The 23,091-nt window shown below is 35.5% G+C and overlaps 1 protein-coding gene across 1 annotated transcript; it reads left to right on the top strand.

Moving 5' to 3' along the window:
* The first annotated feature begins 752 nt into the window (after nucleotides 1-752).
* On the top strand, nucleotides 753-15,404 carry LOC110464448. Its single transcript, XM_021519666.1, has 10 exons — nucleotides 753-1,150; nucleotides 3,598-3,706; nucleotides 4,906-5,067; nucleotides 7,240-7,413; nucleotides 7,926-7,999; nucleotides 8,316-8,513; nucleotides 9,750-9,843; nucleotides 10,568-10,701; nucleotides 12,003-12,146; nucleotides 13,395-15,404. Exons 1-10 carry the CDS (start codon nucleotides 767-769, stop codon nucleotides 13,515-13,517), a joined length of 1,596 nt encoding a protein of 531 aa, XP_021375341.1. The 5' UTR covers nucleotides 753-766; the 3' UTR covers nucleotides 13,518-15,404.
* The last annotated feature ends 7,687 nt before the right edge of the window (nucleotides 15,405-23,091 follow it).

The raw sequence follows: 23,091 nt of genomic DNA, 5'->3' as shown, positions 1-23,091 counted from the left end.
TCTGCTATTAGGAAGTCGAATACCCTGGCCAAGTTCAAGAAGGACATAAAAACTCACCTCTTCATGTCTGCATTTTAGAATCTTTGCAAAGACGTCATGTAAATACCACCCTTTTATTTGTTCAATTATGTGCACATTGCTTGATAAATGTATGAAAGTGATTGCAAGCCTTTGTTGTTTGTTTTCACAATTATAACCATTGCTATTATACATATGTTGTAAAGCGCCTCAGAGTAATTTTACAAATTATATAGGGCTCTATATAAATGCTGTATATTATTATTATTAGTATTACCTATACATTTTAAATGTATATTGTGATTTAAATGATGACATACTGTGTATATATATATATATTCAATTTTTTTTTTTACATTTCTGGCAATTAAACGTAAATGTTTCTTTCGGACGATAAAAATGCACACAATGCTACACTTGATATTCAGAGAAAAGGGAACAATTGTCTTTACTCATCATTGGTACAGGAAACTCACATGAGAGGTGTGACAACAAGAGCTATTTATAACATTAGTCAGAGACGTATATACCGCATGGCTTTATATGTCTCTGATTTAGTTCATTTGTAACTGTTCGTATTTTTTTTTTATTGAAATGAAAATTGCATGTCTTTCAGTGATGTAAATTTACGAACAAGTGTCGCAAAAAGCTAATGTGAGCACAAAAAAACATGTCACAAAATACTACAAATTGTATAGGAGTTATTCCCCCTACACCAACATTCCAGGCAGGACTTCCAACACGGAACATGATTCGCGGTCTACGCCTGTTATGTGTAGTTTCCGCTGGGGTGAGTTCATTGATCAAGTCTTACAAATATCCGACACGATCTGTACCGAGTCAATACCGACGATACCCGGATATAGAATCTCTCGCTGTCACATTCTGGAACTTGTCGTCAACTAATATGGAGCTGAAAGGACGAGTGATCGTCTACTCAATCTTAGGATGTCCTCACTGCATGAAGGCCAAAAACACGTTACAGGATCTGGGGGTCCCCTACACTGACATTAGCCTGGATGCCTACCCGCAATGTCGAGAAGAATTGAAGCAGCGAACTGGCAGACGCACTGTACCGCAGGTGTTCTTTAATGCGAGACACATAGGTGGAAATGATGACCTACAAATACTGGTAACCGTAACGTTATGTGTACCTGTAGAACATGTGTAACAGTGTAATAAAGGCCTGCTGAAGGGGGTGGGAGTATAGGGGGGTAGGGGTAAGGGAGCGACACTAGTAGTACACTAGTAGACAAGCAATGCATTTTAGTGACGTTTGGGCATGGGAGAGAAACAGTGTCACTGATAGATGCCACATGTGCTGGACACTGATACGATGTGTGTATATAGATAGTATACACATATCAGTGTCCAGCACCTGTGGTACCAAGTACACGTAAATACACTGTACCCTTAAATTTGAGAGGAAGATGGGCGGAGCTTTGCCTGGCAGTAGCTAGGGTACTGCTGCAAAACAGATGGGGAATGTGGAGGCATTATAATATTTGTAGTCTTTTTGAATTGTGGGTGGGTCCAGAACATCATACCCGACACACCCACCCCTGGTTAAAGTGGGGAGTAAAGCACTGATGTGATATATAGGGTCAGGGTTAAAGCTGTAGGATTGTTAAGCAAATGAAAATAGCCTCCCTTTTACAATTTATCCTAATAAGGAGAAATTGAAATAGAAGTTCTGCTGTGTTACTGTATTTTGAGAGGGGCTTGCAGTTTCAATTCCTTTCAGGTGTGAACAAACAAACTTACATAAGAGGACAGGGAAATATTTAAGTTGATACATGTTGTTGTATTTATATTTAAGTTCAATTCCGTTGAGATAGGTTTCATTCATTTGAAGATAAAGGTTCAATTAAATTGTAACTTTCTTTAAACAAATCTTTCTTGAATAATCAGGATATTTTCACTTCTTTCTTTATCATAATTAATATAAAATAAAAACAGGGGAATGACTATAGTGATACGTTATGGGTTATGCAATGTGCCTTTTACATAATCAAGCATAACAAACAGAAAAACATGGTTCTAATGCTCATTAAAACTGGAGAGAAATGGGTTCATGTGTGCTCAGATGGACATAAATGTAGATGTGTAAATATTTACAAGCATGTAACTGCATGTATATATATAGCAAAGACTTACATTGCATGGAACCATATTTGGTCATGTCCACAGTTTTACAGCTTTAACTTTTTAAAACTTAAATGGCAATGATTCTATCATATTTATAGTAAACTATACCTTAATTTGCTTAATTGGTGCAACACCTTTCAAAACAGTTGACTCCGACAGAACAACTGGAGAGTTAGTTTGCAGTGTCATCAAACATTAAAGTGATACACCAATGGTAGTGGAGTATATAATTTCACCTTGCCATTTGTTTGTTGGTTTTGTTGTTTTCGGTCCCAATGCTCAGATTGTGGTAGATTAATTCTCCATTGTGGCCGCCTTCTACCATCAAACTTACCAATAAAGAGGTAATTTCCCTTTAGCTCAATTGGTAGAGCGGCAGACTGGGAAGCTGCAGTGTGTCGTGTGTTTGATTCCTGGTGACAGCACATGTACTATTGCCTTTCCTATTACAAATGATGTCCCCTGCATTCTGTGGTAGGTCACCATCAAAATGGACTTAGACGCTGGTGGTATCAGGTTTGATCCCCGATGGAAGCACATTACTAATGTCTGTTACAAGTCAACTTTAAATATTTTAAGATGATGATATTCTGAAAGCAGCTGTCGGAGATGGCAGTGAGCTGGATCTCTGTGACCCTCCCTTTCTCACGGCCTTATACTTATGACCAGCTGTTGGAGATGGCAGTGAGCTGGATCTCTGTGACCCTCCCTTTCTCACGGCCTTATACTTATGACCAGCTGTCGGAGATGGCAGTGAGCTGGATCTCTGTCGCCCTCCCTTTCTCCTGGCCTGATACTGATGACCAGCTGTGGTTGGGTAACCTCACTCACATTGTTTTAACCAGTAAATGGTCTCCACTTCAGGCGTAGTACATTAATTCATATGGAGACCCCTATAAACAAAATTAAACAAATGTTTGTTTAAGATTTATACTTGCGGTAACAAACAATAAATGTCCCTATCTCTTAGATGTGCAACTTGAATTTTTTTGCTGAAATGTTACTACATGTAGTAATATAGTTTAACACAAATCTAAGAACTCTACAACCTGTGTTAATGGTAAACAAGTATGATGATAAAGATTTCTTATAAAAAGCAATAGTGACCTTGGACTTTAAGTCTGAGCACCCTGAAACATGCACTCATATGATGTATTCTACTTGACTTTCAGACTTATATAAAGTTTTATCGAAACATATACATTCAAACATACTTAAATGTACACACTTCTATACATAGGTATGAGCTGAATGCTATTGGTAGATTCCTTTGCAACCTTATTGCTATTATGATGTTCTTCCTTGATGAATTTTTATCTTCATTTTGTTCATGCTATAAATACTCCATTTTCCCCAGGATGACAAAGGCACAAAAGTTGAATTTGTTTTGATTTTGAAAAAAAATATTGAGCTTTGTGTGTTATAATGCAGGTGAATGACAAAAGTCAGTGGGAGGCAAGCATTGAGGAGCTGAAGAACAATGTAGCCGGAAGTGATGCCCCACAGCCACCAGACCCCAGCACAGCTGTCAAAGACTCTGGTACTTCAACTACTTCTTTATCTATATGGTTGTCTATACCTGAACATATTAAAATGTCTCAATAATAAATGTCTATTTGCTAGTTGCTACATATACTGATGTATATTGAGTGTATTATTTAGTGCTGATTTTCTGGTTAATAGTGGTTTAAATTAGTATTGCGTATAATTACATTTCATGATATATTGTAGTTTTTGCACAATTCAGATAAGAAGCTAAGAGAAAAGTTACATGTGTGGTATATTCAGCACAGTACAGTTACAACTCTCATTCCATAGATATTTCAATTTTAAAAGAAGCTAGAGTAGTTTGGTACATAATGAATAAGTAAAATTTATTAAGAATGTCAATTTTTGACTCCTGCCCTTCCTAGACCTTAAATTAATTATCTATACAACACCGCCACTTCCCCAATTTAATAGGAAGCATTGATTCTGTAATGGTTATCACCCCTTTACAAACATGTATGTGTATGTATGTGTATAATATCACTGTATAAATTAAAACGATCTTTTCAGGAATTAAAAAACTGGTTTGAAACACACATTTGTTTGGAAAGCTACCATATTTATCCTGTAATAGCTCTAGGGGCATCCTTGATACTACAGGGGTTACACTCACTAATGTTCTCTGCACCCCTGGAATATGTCATAATAAAACTGAAGGCACGTGGGTAGCTATTTCATTGGTCTCGGGTAAAAAAAAACTGACCAATCGCTTGGCTGATACCTGTCCTTTGAAGATTACAGAGGAGCGACCCCACTACAGAGATTCTTCTGATGTACCTCAAAGGATCAAACTAGTCGTCCTGCCTCATCCACAAGGTGGCGCACACTGATCGAGCCTCCGGTTTTGCTATGACATATTCCAAGGGGTGCAGAGAGTAAAAGTAAACACAACCCCTGGAGTATGGAGGATGCCCCAGGGGACTTCCTCATGATGTTTGATTCAAGGTATGGGGGTGGGCTTATTTCAGGACAATTATGCAATAACATTTGTTGGCATTTCTAAGAACTGCAATAGATATGAGTGGGCTTATTACCAGCCATACAGGTTTAATTGGTGGATACATACAACATGTGTTTCTAGAAGGTAATATATTGACAGTGAAGTTTTATGACACATATATTTAGTATGTAACTTTTTAGGAGGGAGACCTAAGTTTAAGGAATTGTTAATAAGAAAGTTGATTGTTTCAGATGCTGGCGAGTTTTCATGTGAACCAGATGAGTATGCCAAGCTGGTACAGGACTTAAAGGCCAGTGGTCTTATCAAGGACCACTCTAAGATACTTACCACTTATAAACGCTCCTTCGTGGGCCGTGAGTTTGTGGACTGGGTTGTCAAGACAAAGGAGCTTGGTAAGCTAACTTTACTTGTGTAATTTTGAATAAGTGGTCCTATCAGATCTTAAACCTGTATAATACAGAAAACTCTATTAACCATATATTCAAACAGTTCACATTGTATACATTTCTCTGTTACCCTGTAAAAAGCATAAAACCTGAAGACCTTTTACTATGTTCGACTCTGCACATTTATTTGTAATCCTGTAAGATCTGTACACCTTTATAAAACAGGCCTTCAATCAGTCCCTCTATTTATTTCTACGTAACCCTGTATAATCCGGACCGTTTGTGTGAACCAGAAGTAAACCAGACCACCAGTTAGGTACTACATACTGTATGAATTTCTTTGTAATCCTGTATAAACCAGACTGACAGCCAGATGTCACTGCTGTGAAAACTAGACCACCAACTAGGTGCTACATACTGTGTTTTTCTTTGTTTCCTGAGTCAAGGTGCAGCTGTTGATATGGGTCAGACCCTGTCTATGTATATTCATTTTTATTCCGTGAAAGAAAGGATTACTAGTTAAGCTGTTGAAAGTGAGCAGGCCCTGTCCATGTAAATTGATCTTTATTTTTAGAGCAAAATGCTGCTACTGAGATGGGTCAGGCCCTGTCTATCTATATTGATCTATTTTCCTAGAATGAAGCGCAGCTGGTGAGATTGGTCAAGCCCTATATCTATGTATATTCATTTTTATTTCGTGCAAGAAAGGATTACTAGTTCAGCTAGTGAAGTGGATCAGGCCCTGTCCATGTACATGTATACTGATCTCTATTTCTAGAGCAAATTGCAGCTATTGAGATGGGTCAGGCCCTGTCTATGTACATTGATCTGTATTCCTAAAACTAAGTGCAGTTGTTGAGATGGGTCAGGCCCTGTCAATGTATATTTAAGGATTGGTTGTCATATTTTGTTCGGAACAGCCGGGTAGTTTCGCATTCCACAGTCGTTGTCAAGGGCAACCAGGCCGGCAAAATAAATAAATAAGAAAGTTCCACAGTAAACACATCAATTTTATAATAAAATTTTTTTATTTAAATGCATATATGTCAATTACCAATTTGTATACTAACATGTGACCATTTTAATATATGTTGTGGTCATTTAGCGATTTAACTATCATACAATAACATTTTAAGACACAGCACAGCGGAACATCGCCACTTGGCGGTAATTAGGTCAGAGATCAGCTGGCGGAGGCGGCCATTATTGAAAGTTTTCACTGTTTATCGAAGGTAAATGAACATCCATGAAAGGTAGAACCTGACGTGAATGAAGACAAATTAGACTGATATATGCAGAAGATGAAGTAGACAATTTTGATGCTGTGCTTTCTGTTAAAACTGTGGTGGGCATGACTGTGTTTTCCGTTGAAATTATGTATCACTACACTGACCTAATCCCCGTTGTAGTTCATTGGAAAATATATTACAATGGGACCAGTAGAGTTATCTAGGCACTATGCAGTGCAAATGTAAATTTGATCTATATTCCTAGAATGAAGTGCAGCTGTTGATACGGGTCAGGCCCTGTCTATGTATATTGATCTATATTCCTAGAATGAAGTGCAGCTGTTGATAAGGGTCAGGCCCTGTCTATATACATTGATCTTTATTCCTAGAACGAAGTCAACTGTTGAGATGGGTCAGGCCCTGTCTATGTTCATTGATCTTTATTCCTAGAATGAAGTGCAGCTGTTGAGATGGGTTAGGCCCCGTCTATTTATATTGATCAATATTCCTAGAATGAAGTGCAGCTGTTGATACGGGTCAGGCCCTGTCTATGTATATTGATCTATATTCCTAGAATGAAGTGCAGCTGTTGATATGGGTCAGGCCCTGTCTATGTATAATGATCTCTATTTCTAGAACGAAGTGCAGCTGTTGAGATGGGTCAGGCCCTGTCTATGTTCATTGATCTATATTCCTAGAATGAAGTGCAGCTGTTGAGATGGGTCAGGCCCTGTCTATTTATATTTATCCATATTCCTAGAACGAAGTGTAGCTGTTGAGATGGGTCAGTCCCTGTGTATGAATATTGATCTATATTCCTTGAACGAAGTGCAGCTGTTCATATGGGTCAGGCCCTGTCTATGTATACTGATCTCTATTTCTAGAACGAAGAAATGCAGCTGTTGAGATGGGTCAGGCCCTGTCTATGTATACTGATCTCTATTTCTAGAACGAGATGCAGCTGTTGAGATGGGTCAGGCCCTGATTGATAAGCACTTTGGTCACAATGTGAAGAGTGAGGAAGTGTTCCAGGATGCTCCAGACAAGTACTATAGACTGTTGGAAGATGATGAGTCTTCGGCCCTTAATGCGGGCGAAACGTCCCAGTGTGAACCAAGACCAGGTGTGTACATACAGATCATGACTTAAATTTGTATTCAATGTGCATGTCAAGGTCACCAACCCTGTTTTATTAAAACATTTCACCAGTGAAATATTGCATTCTATCAATTTGATATATCTGTTATCTTTCACTCTCCTATATGATAGAATATACATGTACTAATAACTTCCCTTGTGCTTCACACTTGTGAAAAATATCAGTATTCTGTCATACTTGTGAAATATACATGGCATTCATTGTACCACCCTTACCATGAAGAGATACAGGGGATATCCTTTATTACTTATATACATGGTTTTGTTTCTTGCCTATTACTTCTATGGAAATTCTAAATACATTTTATTGGTGGTACTCCTAGTTATAAGTACAACCTGGATTCCTGGGACACAAATCAGGTAAAAATGCCAATGAAACCTCAAGTACAAGTTCTTCCCTGGTGAGGTCAATGTATAATATGGAATGTTTTGTTTACAAAGATGACTTGCACGTATCCATATTTTTATTTCGCACAGCTGATGAACTGGGGGAGGAAATCAGGAAACAGATTCTGAAGATATACAATACTTTTTTATCAAAGGATGGAAAGGTATCTAAATACAATCTCTTGAATTTCATGAATTTTGCCATACAACTTGTATAAATACAACATGTATTAAATCGAATTAGAATTCTGTTTGGTAATATAACAAGACTGTTTGTGATTAAAACATTTTAAACAACAGCTTTAGTCATTTTAATGTTTTCATTCTAACTATCTACAACTTACAATATAAAATGAAACCTCAGCATGTATTTTGTTCCTTGTTAAAGGTGAACACTTTGGGATATGCATAATATATTAAAATGATATTAAATGTCCATGCTGTTAAGGTTTATCTTATTCAACTTTTCCCTGAAATAAGAAAGTGAACTACAAAGGTATAGCTGAAAGCAAGGAGTTTGAAGTGTACGGAAGACTGACGAAGGAGCTTCATCGTGTCCAAATCTCAGAGGCTACTCGCGAAGAGAAGTTATCATTTTTCATAAATATATACAATGCCCTGGTCATCCATGCCAATGTGTCTGTTGGCCCAGCAACAAACCTCTGGCAGAGGTATAAGGTATATATAATAATACTATTGTAAGTTTCCCCAACACATGGTGGTTGGTTATTATGTTCATACAACACTGGTTAATTAATATCAAAATAATCTGTTGATATTTTGAAAATTACAATGTAATTCATGATTAAGGTAAATAGGATGACCAATTGCCATATTTATTTCAATAATTATTATATTTCCCAAATTGGCAAGATATTAGTTACTGTAAACTTGAAATGTTAAGGATAATAATATGTCCATTCTTTCTACGTCATGTTCATAATTTGACTAGTGATTGTTACAGGTATTGGGAGTTATGATGGTACATGTATGCTAAGGTAGAAAATGGAAAATTTATCTTTCACAATCATGAAGGTGTCTTGTTTTATTTCATATTTTCAAAAACAGTATTTGAAAGTATTGGAAGGGTTTCCCTTTCCATGGAAAGATCTTAGATTCAATGGAAAGATGGTGAAGTCACTCAGCGAAATTTGAATTTCACTTCTGATCAATGCTAATGACCAGTTTGCAGTGAGAAAAGCATTGGATTAATTTTCAATTTGGCCTGGCAGGAAAAATCCTGGAAGCTGAGAGCAATGGTAGACTTTGGGCCATTTTCGTTTTTATATGAAAAGTAAAAGGTGCAATAATTATAACATGTACTGGTATATGTAAAATATAAAGAAAATGGAAATTATCAGGGCCAAACTCCAGGTTTTAGGGGCCAAGCCCCACGGCCCCCTCCAGGAATATCCCTGCATTGTACATTTTTGATATCAAATCATGCAACAAATAATAACATATAGCTTTTATTATTTAAGAATTTAGTAAAAATCAGTTAAAATTGTTTTTATATTTGTTAAACGGAATAAAATAGTTTCCCAACCTACATTTTTTTCAAGTTTAAAATGATAGTTCATGTTAAGGTCAACATTCTTTTAATTAAAACATCAAAACCATTAGATATTACGTTCACAGCTTAAACATCTTTTAAAACCATGCCATGTTTTCTCCTTACCTATCACACAGAGATATTGTCTGATTCTGTTGATACCTAAATGTTCCGAACATCTCTTTGAACCATGCCATGTTTTCTCCTTACCTAACACACAGAGATATTGTCTGATTCTGTTGATACATGTACCTAAATGTCGTGAACATCTCTTTGAACCATGCCATGTTTTCTCCTCGCCTAACACACAGAGATATTGTCTGATTCTGTTGATACCTAAATGTCCCATGTTTTTGTTTCAGTTTTTCAACACAACTCGTTACATCATTGGTGGAGAATCCTACTCGCTCCAGGATATTGAGAATGGTGTACTGCGGGCAAACAGAAAGGGTGTTGGTAAGTCGAGGGCAGAAAGATTGCCTATGAATTAATAATTAACGTACACCAAAATATATTTTGATTAATACTTTTAGATTACTGATTTAATATTGTTCAACTCCAGATCATAGTCTGTATTTATGAAATACAAGTTAAACTTTTGCCATTTACGACATGTTTATTTTTACATTTTTAACTTCTTAAAATTTTGAAACATATTCAAACTTGTTATGCATGCATGTTGGGTATGATATAGGACACTGCTATTTTTGACCTACATGTAATTTCTTAGAGGCCCAAAAAGGGGATCACAATGGATAAGATAATTCTATACAAGTTTTAAAAGCTGTTTCTGTAGTGTAGTTTTATGTCTCAGCTGTGGTATATAATAAGTTTATCATAGCCAAATTTCAAGAAGAATTGTTTTGATATTTCAAGTGAGAACTCCTGGTCGATAAAAGGGGGCAATATTCTGGAGACAAAGAGTTAAAACACAGGCAAAGATTCACAGGCAAAGATAAAGATCCCTACTACAATATCACTGTGAAGTTAAAATTCACTGATTTTTTTTCAAAATAATGTAATGGAACATCACCACACCTGTATGCTGTTGTTCACCAATTTAGATTTAAGATATTTAAGGTCAAGCTCAATAAGAATATATACATTTATTTGTACATTTTCAAAACCCTTGGTGAGTGACATAATAACAATCATACTTGACTCTTTTACTCATTGACAGGTATGTTCACTAGACCATTTTCCCAGTCAGAGCCGCGCTTCAAAGTAGCTTTGGAGAAACATGAGCCACTCATTCACTTTGCACTTGTATGTGGAGCCAAGAGTTGTCCGCCCATAAAAACCTACTCCACAAAGGTCAGTCTCATTTAACTTAACTCTCAGATATACTTAATAGATTGAGATTTTTGACACCAATTCCTGTATAGTCTCAAGTACATCATTTAGTACATGTATATAAAAGGAAAACTGTACATTTATAATCACATGGCTATTTTGGAAGATAGCATGTTGGTTTATGCCCTAACTAAGCTGGAACTATTTTCTGACGGTGAAGCTTGACGAAAACTCCTGCCAAGGGACTAACAAATGTGCTGTCATCCAAAATAGCCATGGAATGAGTGTTTTATTCTACTAGTCTTTTCAGTGAAATCTGAATAATGTGAATGTTTTGGACAGATCTGCGTAGATTCTATGCTGAAGGTCACGAGCCCGGCGTCCTACCATTAGACTACCGTTGACCATTCTATAGTTGAAAATCAATTTGGTAACAGAATCTTTGATTGGTTAACAGCATGTACAACAGCCAACCAACTTTTAAAAAGTCAAATAATGTTTTTGATAAAAAAATTGGTTGGAGTACAAAAAAATATTACATTTTAATAGTCATGAAGAGGTTGATAGTTTCATAAACTATTTACCAGGTGTTAGTTATTTCCAAGGGATGTGAATAGCTTCATTATCTTTTTAAATTCATGAAGGTTGCATTTTTTCAGAAGTATGATAAGTTTTACCTCGATATAGCATAGACTTACTTTGAATTCTTAAATGTTATGTGCGATACTTATATTCATAGGAATTAGTGAGGAGATACCATCACAAAATGAAACGTTTTGGGAATATTTATTTAGACACAAACAATGAATATTAAATTAAGCTCCTATTGTTCCTTTTGTGATTTTTTCTTTGCAAATGTAGTTTTGAAGGAACAAAAGAAAAGAAAAAAGAAAAAATATATACATGAAAATTAAGTAATTTAGAGTGTAGTGTACATTTATGAAGATAAAGGTGTTAACCTGGTATTGGTGTTCTGTATGACAGGGTGTTAACCTGGTATTGATGTTCTGTATGACAAGGTGTTAACCTGGTATTGGTGTTCTGTATGGCAGGGTGTTAACCTGGTATTGGTGTTCTGTATGACAGGGTGTTAACCTGGTATTGGTGTTCTGTATGACAGAGTGTTAACCATGTATATCCTACAATTTACTCAGGGAAGTACACTTTATCTCTGGCTCAAACTACAGGGATGATATTTACAGGAAAATGTATAGCATTTGTTGGCATTCTACTCTCCTACAATAGCTGGCATGAGCATATTGCCAGATAAATACAGATGTACCATAGAGAACTAAAGATTTTAAGGCGGTTCTGTACAACAGGGTATATACGAACAACTGAAAGTTGCTGCTGAGGCTTTCCTTGAGGGTGATGATGGCTGTCAGATTGACATGAAAAAACGGCAGATCAGACTTTCCAAGATATTGAAGTGGTATCAGGAAGACTTTGGCAAGAATAAAGAGGAGGTACAGTTAATTATTATTTATTTTGTTTCTAATACAACCATTTTGACATTTATTACATTCAGAGAAACCATGTTTTATTTGAAATTGATTTAACATAACATTACTTAGTGATTTTCCTTTTCTGGTAATCAGTCATGATCTGTATGCCATACGTACAGCAAGTCTTGACTTTCCTGTTAAATAATGGAACTTTCTTAATTGGTTTTATGTTGATGTAAAATTATCCTCTATAACAAAAATCATTAACATTGGTATCCAGTATATCTCTCTCAGTATAAATTAAACCAGACCCTGTGTCAAGCAATGAAATAGTTGATCCCAGTAAGATCTGGTTTAGAATTGTAATCCAGTATATCATTTTTTTACCCAGCTATATTTACTGGAGTTATCCTCATTAGCTAAATATTTTTATCCTTAGATAATTTATATATAGTAAACAGTTTTTGTTGGTTTTCCTAAAATATCATTTTTGTGGGATCTGTTTTTTTCGGATATATGGTCTAGTGGCTGTGACACCATGTACATGCTACAGGAAGGTTGGATTAATGTGCCATACATTTTGAGGGTTGTATAATTTTTCCTGGAAAGTAGCAAAAAAAAAAGAGCCCTGCAAAATAAGCAAACCTTGCAATACTTTATTTCCAGCATTATTTTAATAAAACCTTCAAGCAGACTTTTATGAAACTGCTACACATTCTCATCACTAGATATATCTGTATTTCAACTGATTTTAAATCATTTTTCATGGAGAAGAGTATATAAGCTTGTGACTTGAAGTTTTAGTTATCATTATTTTCAATGCTTTCATTAATAATCACGCCTGTCTACAGATATCTGCATGTTTCTTCACCCTCCAAAACACACTAAAACCGTGAAGTGATTTTCAAAGGGGAGATAACTCTGGTAGACCCTTTCTATCATATGATTGCTGTCATTCTTTCATTTATGTTTTTTTTATATATTAATGCCTTATCATTGCAACAGATATCACCGACACTCACAAACTTTGACCAGGAAGTCTCCAAAAGAAATACTTAAAATTACTAAGCTATGAAATGACAATTTTTTACTTGAAATTCTCAAATAGGATAAGAACTCGCTAAAGGTTTACTTCCTCAATACATCATAGCCCTGTGAAATTGTATCCTCTTTTGTAGGAAATAATTACGAATATATTTCCTCTACATTTCTACAATATTTGCATAGCTGAAGCGCTAGCTTACCTGTGAATTTTATTGGTCTTATCAGGTCTTACAGTGGATCCAAGCACACATGCCGGAGGGAGACAGGAAGTCACAGCTCACCGAACTGTTAGACAGCAAGAAGTACCGTGTAGACTACATGGATTATGACTGGTCAGTCAACTCATAGACCTTTAATATTCACATCATGGGGTACATAAAGAAAATGGAAACCACAAGAAGGAAAAAACAACCAGTAATTTGATAACTGGAAGAAAGATGTCATAGAATAAAGTTTCAAACTACTCAAAAAAGCATGAACTTACAAAAAAACCATTACAGAATTTGAAAACTGGAAAGATTCTTGCAACATTTCTTAATTTCAAGCTACAGAATTCTGGTACAAAAACCTCATTTAAGTGGTTGAACTGATAAAAAAAAGAAATATTTATTTGTCTTGATAAAGGTCTTTTCTCAGTTAGCTGTAGAACTGGCACAGAAACTAGTGTGTGATATTATTGCAATTCCATATTTAATCATGTATGATATTTTAGATATAGTCTTTGGTTGGTTACTGTGAAATCTTTACTTTCCTTATGTATAGATAGATATTGCATACTGCGAAATGTTTGCCGCAGTTTACTTTTCATCATTTTACCCTTCACAATGAGGGCAAATTTATCTTAAAAGGGAATATAAGTAGACAGATATATATAGCTATTACATTTTAAGGGCAAAATTAAAACCGAGCGAACAGGGAGTTTACTGGTGAAGGCAGCTATATATGTCTGGGTGACAGTTTCCTTGTATAGAGTAATAGGAACACAATTCTGCAAATTAATTATTCAATAAAGACCTAAATTGTGACATGCCATCAACCCTGTTGGAAGACGTGTATTCATGTTCAAAAATCAATCTTTGGTGCAAATGTTTCCCAAGTTCATGTCACCACAGAACGTGATTACCAGGTATGGGAAAAGCAATGAAATGAAAACAAAAAGGAAATTAATGATTTCACAGTAAGTACACTAGGAATCCATTAACTTGGTATGTGAAATAAGCGCTTTATACATATTCATTTATGTTCATGTTCCAGCATAAACTCTAGATAGAGTGTTCAAACTTCCTTGTAACTTACTGAAAGTCATGTGACAGCAACCAAGAAGTAGGGTCTTGACATTGAAAAGGTATTCACCTTCAGGTCATGTCAGAGTTCACCCAGATCATCAACAAAGGGAAGTTTTAATAATTTATCACCAGAACAAGGAATCAGTTTTGAGTGCAAAATCTTGAGCTTAAGCATGACAACATTTCCATGAATACAAACAAGTACAAGTCTTTGTAGCTGACTGTCCATGTCATTAATCTGGAAAATAATACTAGAGTAGGAATTGTGCAGTCTAGCAAGGCTCCACTTTATATATTTATTTATACTCTTATGTCATAAATTGTTACTATAGCCAATAATATATGAATATATGATATCCCCCTACAAAAATAGTATAAAAGAATTGATATTGTTTTATGTGCTTATGCATGTTTGTTATAAGATCTGACATTTTTTCTTTATACCATTTTATTTTGTAAAAATATTGACAGGCTAAAAATTGTTCTCTTTTATTTATATGAAAGATAATGTTAAATTGTTCCATAGATGTTTTCAGGTTTTATTGCCTTATTGGACATTATTGTGTACGTAACGTTATAAAACAACGTCTAGTTTTTGTGATACATTGAGTTCATTTATTTATAGAAAGTATTGCAATGAGTTTCTAATTTATAAAGTTGCAATTAGATATGTTTGACATTCCTTTTATTACACAGGTCAGCAAATGATCGTAAACCTGTTTTTTTGTTTAAATTACAAAATCAGAGCAAATAGAAGAAGAAAGGCCATGATTTTGTCTTTGCAACAATTTCATGATGCATTTCTTTTTAGGTCACCTGAGAAAAAGTCTCAAGTGACCTATTGCAGTCGCCTTTTGTCCGGTGGCGTCCGGCGTGCGTCCGTAAACAATTTACATTTTCAACTTTTCTCCAAAACCCCTGAACCAATTTCATTGAAATTTTGCAGAAACCTTCCATGGCCAAAGGTCAACAAAAATAGTGGCCGGTTTGGCCCCCAGGGGCCTGAGGGGTGGGGCCAAAAAGGGTCAAATTGACTAAAATTTCAAAAATCTTTTTCTCAAGACCCAGGTATGGTAGAATCAAATACTCTTCATAGATGGATGGGTCTTAAGTTGCTTTACCAAAATTGTGAATTTCTGGACCCTGAGGTCTCACATTTCCCCCTGGGGAGGGGGTAAACTTTACTACATGTATAGTTTATATAGGGAAATCACATTTTGGACCAACATTTGTGTAATTTCCATTGGAAGTAATTCAATTTAGGTTAGCATTATCAGTATTGGATAGCAGTTTGATGGTATGCACATATCAGCCCTGACTGACCCCCCGGGCTGATGGGTGGGGCCAAAAAGGGTTGAATTGATTGAAATTTCAAAAATCTTCTTCTCAAAAACCCAGATATGGAAGAATCAAAACACTCTTCATAGATGAAAGGGTCTTAAGGTTTATGACCCTAGGGTCTCACGTTTACCCCCTAGGGAANGGGGGGGGGGCAAAATTTATTATGGTTTATATTGGCAAATGATACTTTGAATATTACATGTTACTAACTTGATTGGAATTATAACTCTGAGTTGACAGTTTGAACATTTTGAGCCAGCCCTACCCCAAGGGCTATAGGGTGGGGCCCAAAGGAGTCAGTGTGCTAAAATTTCTTCATTTTCCTTGCTTAGAATCGGTTCATCTGTATAATCTGTTCATGTTAAAAATCAAATCAACTCTCTGTATAAATATACCAGGTGACCGTTAAGGCCCATGGGCCTCTTGTTTCATTATATCATCATGGGTTTTTGAGTGACATGTAAGAAAATGCAAATCTGCAATAAGTTCTACAATTTCATATTTTCTTAATCATCATGATCAAGGTATACGTTTATACATGTTCACAGATTGATAAGCTTAACAAATCAACATATTTTTATTCACATTGCTAGGGGTTTTCAAGAAATATCTTAATGTTTTTTGTTGAAGGAAAAAAGTTTTGATGTTCTGTACATGAAGTCTTAAATTTTATCAATTTTTAAAATACAGTAAAACCATGATATAATGCCCCTCATTTCAATTGCCACCTCATGGTCATTTACTGCAAAATATTTCAATGTCTATACATTTCCCTCAATTTATTGCCAAACCCCTTTATAATGGTAAAATTTCTCTGGACACTTACTTTTAAAACAACTCACGAAATATGTATGTCAATCGTTCTTGCTTTATGCAGAAATAAAGCAAACTATAGCAATAGTTAGCATTTTAGTTTCAGTCAGGTTTGTCTGTACACCTCAATACACATGTGTCAAATAATCCTGAGGTCAGCTTCGGTTCAGATCAAAACCTAAAGGTTCAGCTGGTTGTAACCGTTAAACTGGATGGTGGCAGTATGACAAGGCTTTACTGTAAGTTATAGATAATGACAGATTTGTGTAAATTTGGCACTGGGCTGATCAGACTTGTAACAACTGGGCCCAGAAATAAAGCTGTTTTCTCACCTGAACAATAGTCTTTTGATATTACAACTGCAGTTTTGTATCCAGCTCCTAGCATGTATTTGATGTACCTTGTATACTGTGTACGAATATGTAACACGTTATTTGTGTTGAGTTTGATATTTTCTTTTGCCCTAGTTATGTCATTGGTATTTATACCCTCAATATTGTATTGTTAGAAATCGCAAGGTTATAATTGCTGTGTAATTTGTCTGAGGAGATCAATAGTAAGCAGATCATATTGGTGATGTTTGTCCTGATACAGCTGTAGTATGTCTAGTTTCCTGATACAGTTGCAGTATGTCTAGATCTGATTCCCATTCCATGTTATCATTAAGTGTCCTTACCTGTGTTTAATGTAAGGTAAATTATATTTGATCTGTAGTATCAGTGTAATTATTGTAATGCATTGTACACATGTAGATCATTCAATTTTATTGTATTTCATCATTCCTTGCCATTTTTGTGTCACATGCAAAGCAAAGCTGACAGGATCACCTTGCATTGTCATCGTCTGGACAAATGTTATCCAAGCCGTAACTCTTTCATTTTTCAGTTTTTACACATACCAATAGTAAATGTAACAGTTACCTGCTCAAGCTCAATCTGAAAATCAACAATGCCAGCAGCTGAGATCTTTGGTTTTATGATATGCTGCATGGTTTACGTATGATGGTGAAGGAATCCTTCGATTTTCATGAAAGGATCTGTACATGCCAATAGTATCTATTAACTGCTTAAATTCCATTTTGAACCAAACATGAAATTTAACACTTGGGTTTTATGAAATATTGAATGAGTGCTTTGATTTTCGTGAATGTTTCTATGCACGCCTATAATATCCATACCCGCTCAATGTTGATTTAGTCCCAAGTATAAAAATCAACATGGCTACCAATGGGGGCAGATAAAGCATTCACATTCATGGAGTTCTTCTTAAATAATAAACTAATCTCATTATTCTACATTTATTTTATGAAAAGAATGTGTTAAAATGTAGAATATTACTTCATGGAAAAAAAGTAAGTGTAGACTTTACGATCACAGGGACCTGAGAATATGTTACAGCTATATTTGGACCTAAACTAAGATGTTTAGAGTAATNGGGGGGGGGTCGGTAAAAATGCAACCCCCAATGATGATAATTGGGGCTGGCATTTTTACCGAAAATTAATCTAAACCCCCCAATTGTGTAAAATTACTATAAACACCTTAGTTTTGGTCTAAATATAGATGTAACGAATTCTCCATTTGTATGTATTTATTAATCTTTTTTCTGCATTCCGTCCTTCCTTCCGTCCCAAAAGTTTCCCTGTGCATATCTCTTATAGTTTTAAGGAGTTACCAAATTAAGGTAGGTACATTTTGGGATGGGATTTTGTCATGTAAAAAGTAGGTCATTGTGATTGTTATGTTGAGCATCGACTGGCCCCCATCTCTAGAATATTGAATCATTAAGAAAAAAATAAACTCTAAAAATTGTGATCACTTGGATGTTTGATTCTAAGTTCTCAAACTAGGGGGAGATAAGCTAGTAGTAAAATGCAGCCAGTCTACATGTATGTTGAGCACAGTCCCAATAATTTAACAGGGGATTGTCCAGAAAATCTTTTCTATACTTTTTGTGTCGCCTGCGAAAAGCTGGTGACACATAGGTATTGCAATGTCAGCGTCGTCCGAACAGAGGTTTTCGTGCAATAACTTGAGTTTCCTTGGGCCGATCAAACTCAAACTTCATGTAGTGCCTCCTTACCAAAAGTGCTTGCTTGGAATTGCTTTTTAGGTCCGAAGGTCAAAGGTCAAGGTCACTGTTGTGCACTAACTAGTTTCCTTGGGCCGATCAAACTCAAACTTCATGCAGTGCTTCCTTACCAAAAGTGCTTGCTTGGGATTGCTTTTCAGGTCCGAAGGTCAAAGGTCAAGGTCACTGTTTTGCACTAACTAGTTTCCTTGGGCCGATCAAACTCAAACTTCATGAAGTGCTTCCTTACCAAAAGTGCTTGCTTGGGATTGCTTTTCATGTCCGAAGGTCAAAGGTCAAGGTCACTGTTACTATAAATAGAAACTTCACTAAAACTGTATACTGAACGGCTTTGATCTACCACTTGACCCACCGTGTATACATCTGAAATGCCGTCTTACTCCAAATGTTATTGACAACACTAGCTGTTTAACATCATAATCCACAAGTTTATTCATTTATTTATGGGAAACCATCCGACAAATCATACAAATTAAACTTGGAATTGAGACAATAAGTATCCATCGCAAGTTCTTTAAAACTCAGAGTATTCTTCCCAGAATAACAGATTATATAACAAAATGATGCCATTCAAAAACATAATCTATGATTATTGCTTACTTTTAACATTATTTCTTGAAATGAAAAGTGTATCTATTTCTTCGAAATCTCCCAGCTTCCTGCGCAGGCGACACATCCACCTCCGTGGAATTCTTGTTTTATCAGATACATTTTTAGATTGTTTTTTTTTGCGCACTAAATGTAGGTCATTTTGACCAATATTTAACCTATATGACCCAAGTCTTGAAATATTAGGGACATATTTTGTTTACTATAAAACTAGGATTCAGGTATGTATTAGGAAGCAGGCTATATCAGTTTAACTGATATTTTGGCATTTGACCCAAATCATTCAAGCAGTTTATCTGGGCATATGGTCGCTGTGACCTATATGACAAATATGATTGAAAACAAAAAATCCATGATGCAAGCATCGGTTAATTTGCAGCAAAATTATTCAGCAATTAGAAATATGTCTTTAAGTAACACTCACGCATCAGAAGATTTCTGAAGAAGTTTTGACCCTGAGATAATTAAGTGTCCTTTTATTCGGTGTACAAACAAACGTTTACCGGTTTGAGACCATATGTTGTCACGCAATACTTTGCTTTGTTGTTACTGACTCTATTGTGACATTTTCAGATATTTATCGATTTCAATTTCTACTGCAATACATTTTGTGAATCTACAACTGTGTTGTGTTCATTATTTCGGTAGCTTTATCATTTTGTCAGTGCATTTAAAATGTTTTTAAATGATGAGCAGGAACTCGGCAAAATAAAAGGCATTTTAAAAGTTAAAAGGGGAATGATAAAATGGAGTATTTACTACGGCTTAACTTTGAGAAGGTAAGCATGTGAATATTGAAATATAGAAGAAAAAAAACAGAATTTACAAAGAAGAGAAACTGACAAAATTCAAATGAAGGGCCTACGATACAAAAATAGACTAAACTCACTCAATCTACCGACGCTATATTAGACTCCAAGGAGAAATTATTTTACTTTACAAATTAGCAAACAGCGAGAACGATAATGAAGGTGTTCACTTCTCTAACATTTAGTTGGAACAAAAATAAAGTATAAGACTTCACTATGCATTGAGAAAGTAGACTAGCAATTCGTAAAATTTCCCTCCAGAAAAAGAGTGCCAAAAAGCGTAGTAGATTCTTCTTCAATAAGAAGTATTTGACGTTGGAATTGACCGACAAGAACTTCTACTGTTACTTCGACTATAACACCAACCGGGAACAATTGTACCTTATGTAAAACAAATTATTTACTATCATGGACTTTTTTACATTAGACATAAAAGAATTTAGTGAGGGTGAGTTTCTTACAGTGTTGTTCAAGTTGTTCCAGAATTTTAATGTGGAAGGAAAGAAAGAATTTTTTGATAGTTGTAAACGGAAGTGCTGTTCCCGCAGTAAATGTGCATTTCGCAAATTATACGGAGCTATATTTCCAATATACATTGGTAATAAGTCAGTAAGAAATTTAGGTGCCATGTTATTTACTATAGAATAAAACAAGGAAAGTTTCCGAGCATCTCTTCTTTTCGAAAGGGGTAACCATCCGGTTTCTTGATATAAGAAATCTTTTTTAGTGAATGTGGGCAGCCCTGTGACTATTCTTGCAGCTTCTAGATGGATTTTTTCTAGTAACAGGGCATTTGTTTCACCGCAGTTGTCCCATACTTCACATGCATATTCCAGTAGTGGTCGAACATAAGTAAGATATAGTTTTTCTAATGTATTTCTTTTTAAAATAAGTTTTAGTTTACGAAGGGTTGCTATATATTTGGTTACTTTACTGACAATATATTCAACATGAACATTCCATTTACAGTCGTTAGTAAGAATAACTAACACCTAAGTGCTTATGTTGGTTAGTTATTTGAATGGGGGTATTATTAAATGTGAATGCAGGGATGAATGGAACTTGCCGATTTGAGATGACTAGGGCCTCAGTTTTGGTAGGGTTAAAAGACATCAGCCATTCTTTGGACCAAACTTCAAGTTTTCTCAGATCAGATTTTGCATTGGATGAAATTGTGTTTATGTCTTGGGACGAATAAGAAAGAGTGGTATCATCTGCAAAAAGTCTAGAGAGAGAGGAAAGATCACAGGAAATATCATTTATGTATATAAGGAAGAAAAGAGGACCAAGAACAGAACCTTGAGGAACACCAGCTTTTATGACCTTAAAGGAAGAAAGAGAATCATTGATAAAAACCGCCTGTTGTCTGTTTGAAAGATAACTAGTTATCCACTGAAGAAGAGGGCCAGAAATGCCATAATTATTCAATTTATGTATTAGACCTCTGTGCCAGACGCGGTCAAAAGCTTTTGAAAAATCACAAAATATTAATAGAGAATGTTCGTAATTGTCTAAAGAGTTAACTATTGAATGATATAGCTCAATAAGTTGATGTGTCGTGGAATGGTTAGGTAAGAATCCTGACTGATATTTGTAAAAAAAAGGTCATTTTCAATCAAAAAGTTATATACATGTTTATAAACCAAACGCTCAAACAGTTTTTCAATACAGCTTATCAATGAAATCGGTCTGTAATTGGAGGTAATACTTGCATCATTCGCTTTATAGATAGGCATGACATGAGCGATTTTACAGTTATCAGGATATGAACAAGAAGACAGAGAATGATTAAAAATAATGGATAGCGGTACAGAGATCTCGCTAGATAATAATTTGAGCATTTTATGGCTAATACCGTCAGGACCTGATGCCTTATTTACATCTAGACTTTTTATAATATCTTCAACTTCACTGGGAATTATATTTATTTCTGATAAGATGGAGTCAGTCCTCCTCTCAAAAAAAGGCAATTCTTTGTATCAATTTCTGATAACGAACACACAGAACTAAAGTAGTTATTTAAGAGTTCACATTTTCTATCGTTGTCATATATTATTATAATCAGTTCTACTCCCTATAGCAATGTTTAAGAATGCAATACTGTTTTGTGTAATGATGGATACACTTTGTGACTACAATACTTCAGACGTATTATGATTAGGAATATACGTGTGAACACTATGCTCTTATAAGAATGAGCATTTAATACAGATCATAATGTCAAGTTGGCAACATTGAAGACTTGATGAAGGTCAGGGATTTGTTTTACCACAGACTTAGATAATTCCGTGGTTTTACGAATATTTGCGTTCGTTGGTAATGTGATACTTCTATAACATGTTGATGTCTGCGGAGGACAACCAAGGGATTAGATTCTAAGTCAGTGGTAAAATCATGTAATATATATAAAACAGCCGTATGGCCCAGCTGCAGCTTTGTTACCGATGCAAATTTCGTGCCATTTTGTCGCTTATATATATAATAGATGTTTTTTTTTTATCTATTTATACCATGAGTATAAAATAGTCGTTACCAGACCAAAGCCCATTGTGGTTGTGATATCAATGGAATACAATGTTTGTGATCAGTCGTAATAACGACAGGTGATGTGTTACAATGTAAGTCTATGTTTTGATGTCTAAGGTACGTACTCGGCATTACAAATGATAATGAAAGGCGTTTCCTTACGTATGTATCACGATGTCTAGTACCACGGAATTAGATTATCTAAGTCCGTGGTATGTATCGCGATGTCTAGTACCACGGAATTAGATTATCTCAGTCCGTGGTATGTATCACGATGTCTGGTACCTATCTCCGCAACAACTTTCTGGAAAAATTAACAGTCGTATTGGGATGATCACAATGAGAACTATTTGACCTTGTGCCAATCGTAGACATGTTGTATCATGAGTTCAAATATACTTTGATATAACTATCGATTAAGTTTAACATAGGCGGATGCAAGGGGGG

The sequence above is a fragment of the Mizuhopecten yessoensis genome, unplaced genomic scaffold (genome assembly GCF_002113885.1).
Source record: "Mizuhopecten yessoensis strain PY_sf001 unplaced genomic scaffold, ASM211388v2 scaffold10989_1, whole genome shotgun sequence".
Classification (NCBI taxonomy): Eukaryota; Metazoa; Mollusca; class Bivalvia; order Pectinida; family Pectinidae; genus Mizuhopecten; species Mizuhopecten yessoensis.
Note: the sequence above shows the minus strand (reverse complement) of the source record. Positions and strands in the feature narration are given on the sequence as shown.